Source organism: Penaeus chinensis, chromosome 39, assembly GCF_019202785.1.
Source record: "Penaeus chinensis breed Huanghai No. 1 chromosome 39, ASM1920278v2, whole genome shotgun sequence".
Lineage (NCBI taxonomy): Eukaryota > Metazoa > Arthropoda > Malacostraca > Decapoda > Penaeidae > Penaeus > Penaeus chinensis.
Window position 1 is genome coordinate 5,749,082 of NC_061857.1, and position 2,500 is coordinate 5,751,581.

Below are 2,500 nucleotides of genomic sequence, written 5' to 3' on the forward strand. Positions count from 1 at the left end.
TCACACTGTTCCCCAGGTTCAACAAAACCATTTCCACACACTGGAGAATCAAACAGTCTCGTTGGCTTGTTTCGCAAGCAGTAGTCCATTGACCGTTCAAAAGATAACGCCAAATATTCATAACTGCAACTACTCCAGTGGGTTGGGCTCTTTGACCTGAAAAAAAAAATAATAATAATTAATTAATTAATTAATTAAAAATAATAAATTGTAGCATTACAATAAAAACAGAAAATCAATATGTATACTTGTATTAATAAACCTAAGCTTCATTATCTCCTGCCAAGCCAATTAACCCATGAACAGCCTCAATAAATATCAAATCAAAATCAAAATACTGATCAGACTTCTTATACTCTTTAAAAACTCTCACAGAAAGTAAAATATTAATTTATTTCAAACATAACATTGGAGAAGACATTTTTCATATAAAAGCAAACTGTAAGCCGAGAGGCAGTATCCTAATCAAAGGAACATTACTTTCCTTCATCTGTAACAACACTAAACTCTTTATATCTTTCCAGTTCCTTAACATAATTGTGTCAGAGAATCATAACCTTTCTTATAAGGTAATTATTGCAAATATCTTACTAGTTACAAGTTAGCATGACTGATAGAAAGTGGAAATACTGAAAATAAAGGCAATAGCACCTCCAATATTGACCATGACACACTCAGAAAGTACAGAGATAGTTATAGCTACATGTGTTTTTAATTGACTATTAACTAAAGTTTTTACACAAGTTGTAATGAGAAAGTAACTACAGATTCCTTCAACTGTCTTTTTTCAAATGTTATATATTTCAAGAGGTCATCTTCAACAGCAAGTGAATAAACATCCTTGCCTTTACTGGGAGAGCACTATACTTACCCGGAGGACGGGGCCATGATACACCGCTTGTCTGGGCACTCACACTCCTCCTCAGTATCATGCTCCATGCCAAAGTTGTGTCCCATTTCGTGAGCGACTGTTGTTGCCACGAGTCCTACAGTATCACTGTGGTCCATGTTCACACCTCCTGAATATTGGTATGTGCAGATAGGTCCTTTTAGAGCTTTGCCCACCACTCCTGCATCAAATTGCTTCCCCCTGAAAAAGCAAAAGACATTCATAGCCACTCTATTATAAAATTGTAGAATGCAAAGCAGCTGAAAGGAAAAATAAATAATTCTAATGCATTACATACACTTGGTCTTTAAAAACTGGTTCTCCTTTCAAAATAAAATATACATCTAATACAGTACACACATCTTCCAGTACATATTTGAATAAGATGTCACTCTATATCAATTTGCATATATAGAAAAATATATATAATCACAACAATGATAAAACTAAAATCCATTTCTTACGTTAGTAGTTGAGCATTGTCATTAGGGTGTTCCTGGATGAGTCGCACTTTTCTATAGTTTAGAAAATTTGTGAGAGTTTTGTCTCCATCTGTTGAGATTTCAACCTGATCCTCATCCTTCCACACTTCAACTCCCACCAGTGCAATGAAAATGTTGAGCGGTTGATACAGCTGAAGTGTAAGCAAAAGGAAGATTTTAAATAACATTAAACTACTAAGTACATATGAAGTATATACAGAGACAAAATCCTAGAAAAGGATGTGAACTTCCCTGATCTATAGATTCTTTAAAGCAAATAATACAAGCAAGAAAAATTATGATAAAAAAAAAACACAAGCAAAGATAAATATCAGAAACAAAAACAATAATGTATCAACAATTAAAGGATAATAAAATACGCAATTTGGAAATAAACTCACCGCATTCACTATGTTTGCAATATCTTTACAACGGTTGTATATTTTTGATACTTCATGGCCATGTTTTTCAAAAACAGACTTGTCAGCAACTAGAACCAATTCCACATATCTTGATAAAGCATTTGCATTGTATGGGCCACGGATATTGTTGCTATTACTAACAGTACTGCTGCGTTTATACTGCAAAACAAATATATCATTAGTTTAGATACAAAGTCATTTTCCAAAAAATATTAGTCATAATTTTCTTTCAAGGAAAATGACATAGTGTACAGTTTACAACTCTAGCCACGATATTTTAGTTAAATCCACAGACTTTAGCAAGAATACAAGACCTACTCTGAGCAATCTGGAGAAGTTCTCGTCATGAAACAGATCGCGAACTGGGTGAGGTTTCCCTGAGTAACCTGGAAGAGTAGGAAAAAAAGAGGCTTAGGTTTCATATACATTATCATCTTTTCTTGTAATGTATCAATAAATAACTTAGTTCTGCCAATACTGGAAAAATATGAATTTAATAATCTGGGACTATAGAACCTGCATACTTTCTTTTGATTAATATATTGAAGGGAAAAGCTTTTAATTATCCATTATCAGAGCAATTTTCTTTTCAATATATACATGTATATAAAGGTACGTTACATCAAGCATAATAATAACTAGATTGATCCTAATTCAACTTGTGACCACAAAATCTAAAACTATAAATATTATAAACAGTTTACACA

General features: G+C 32.9%; 1 protein-coding gene across 1 annotated transcript in view; it reads right to left on the reverse strand.

Moving 5' to 3' along the window:
- Positions 1-2,500, reverse strand: part of LOC125046428 (flocculation protein FLO11-like) — a gene marked incomplete at its 5' end in the record, with an annotated part of 21,986 nt that overhangs the window by 15,189 nt on the left and 4,297 nt on the right. The window contains 5 exons of the mRNA XM_047644203.1: positions 1-156; positions 872-1,090; positions 1,354-1,523; positions 1,773-1,952; positions 2,112-2,179. The exon at positions 1-156 is cut by the window's left edge and continues 103 nt beyond it. Coding sequence (XP_047500159.1) covers positions 1-156; positions 872-1,090; positions 1,354-1,523; positions 1,773-1,952; positions 2,112-2,179 — 793 coding nt within the window. The remainder of the gene's footprint in view (positions 157-871; positions 1,091-1,353; positions 1,524-1,772; positions 1,953-2,111; positions 2,180-2,500) is intronic.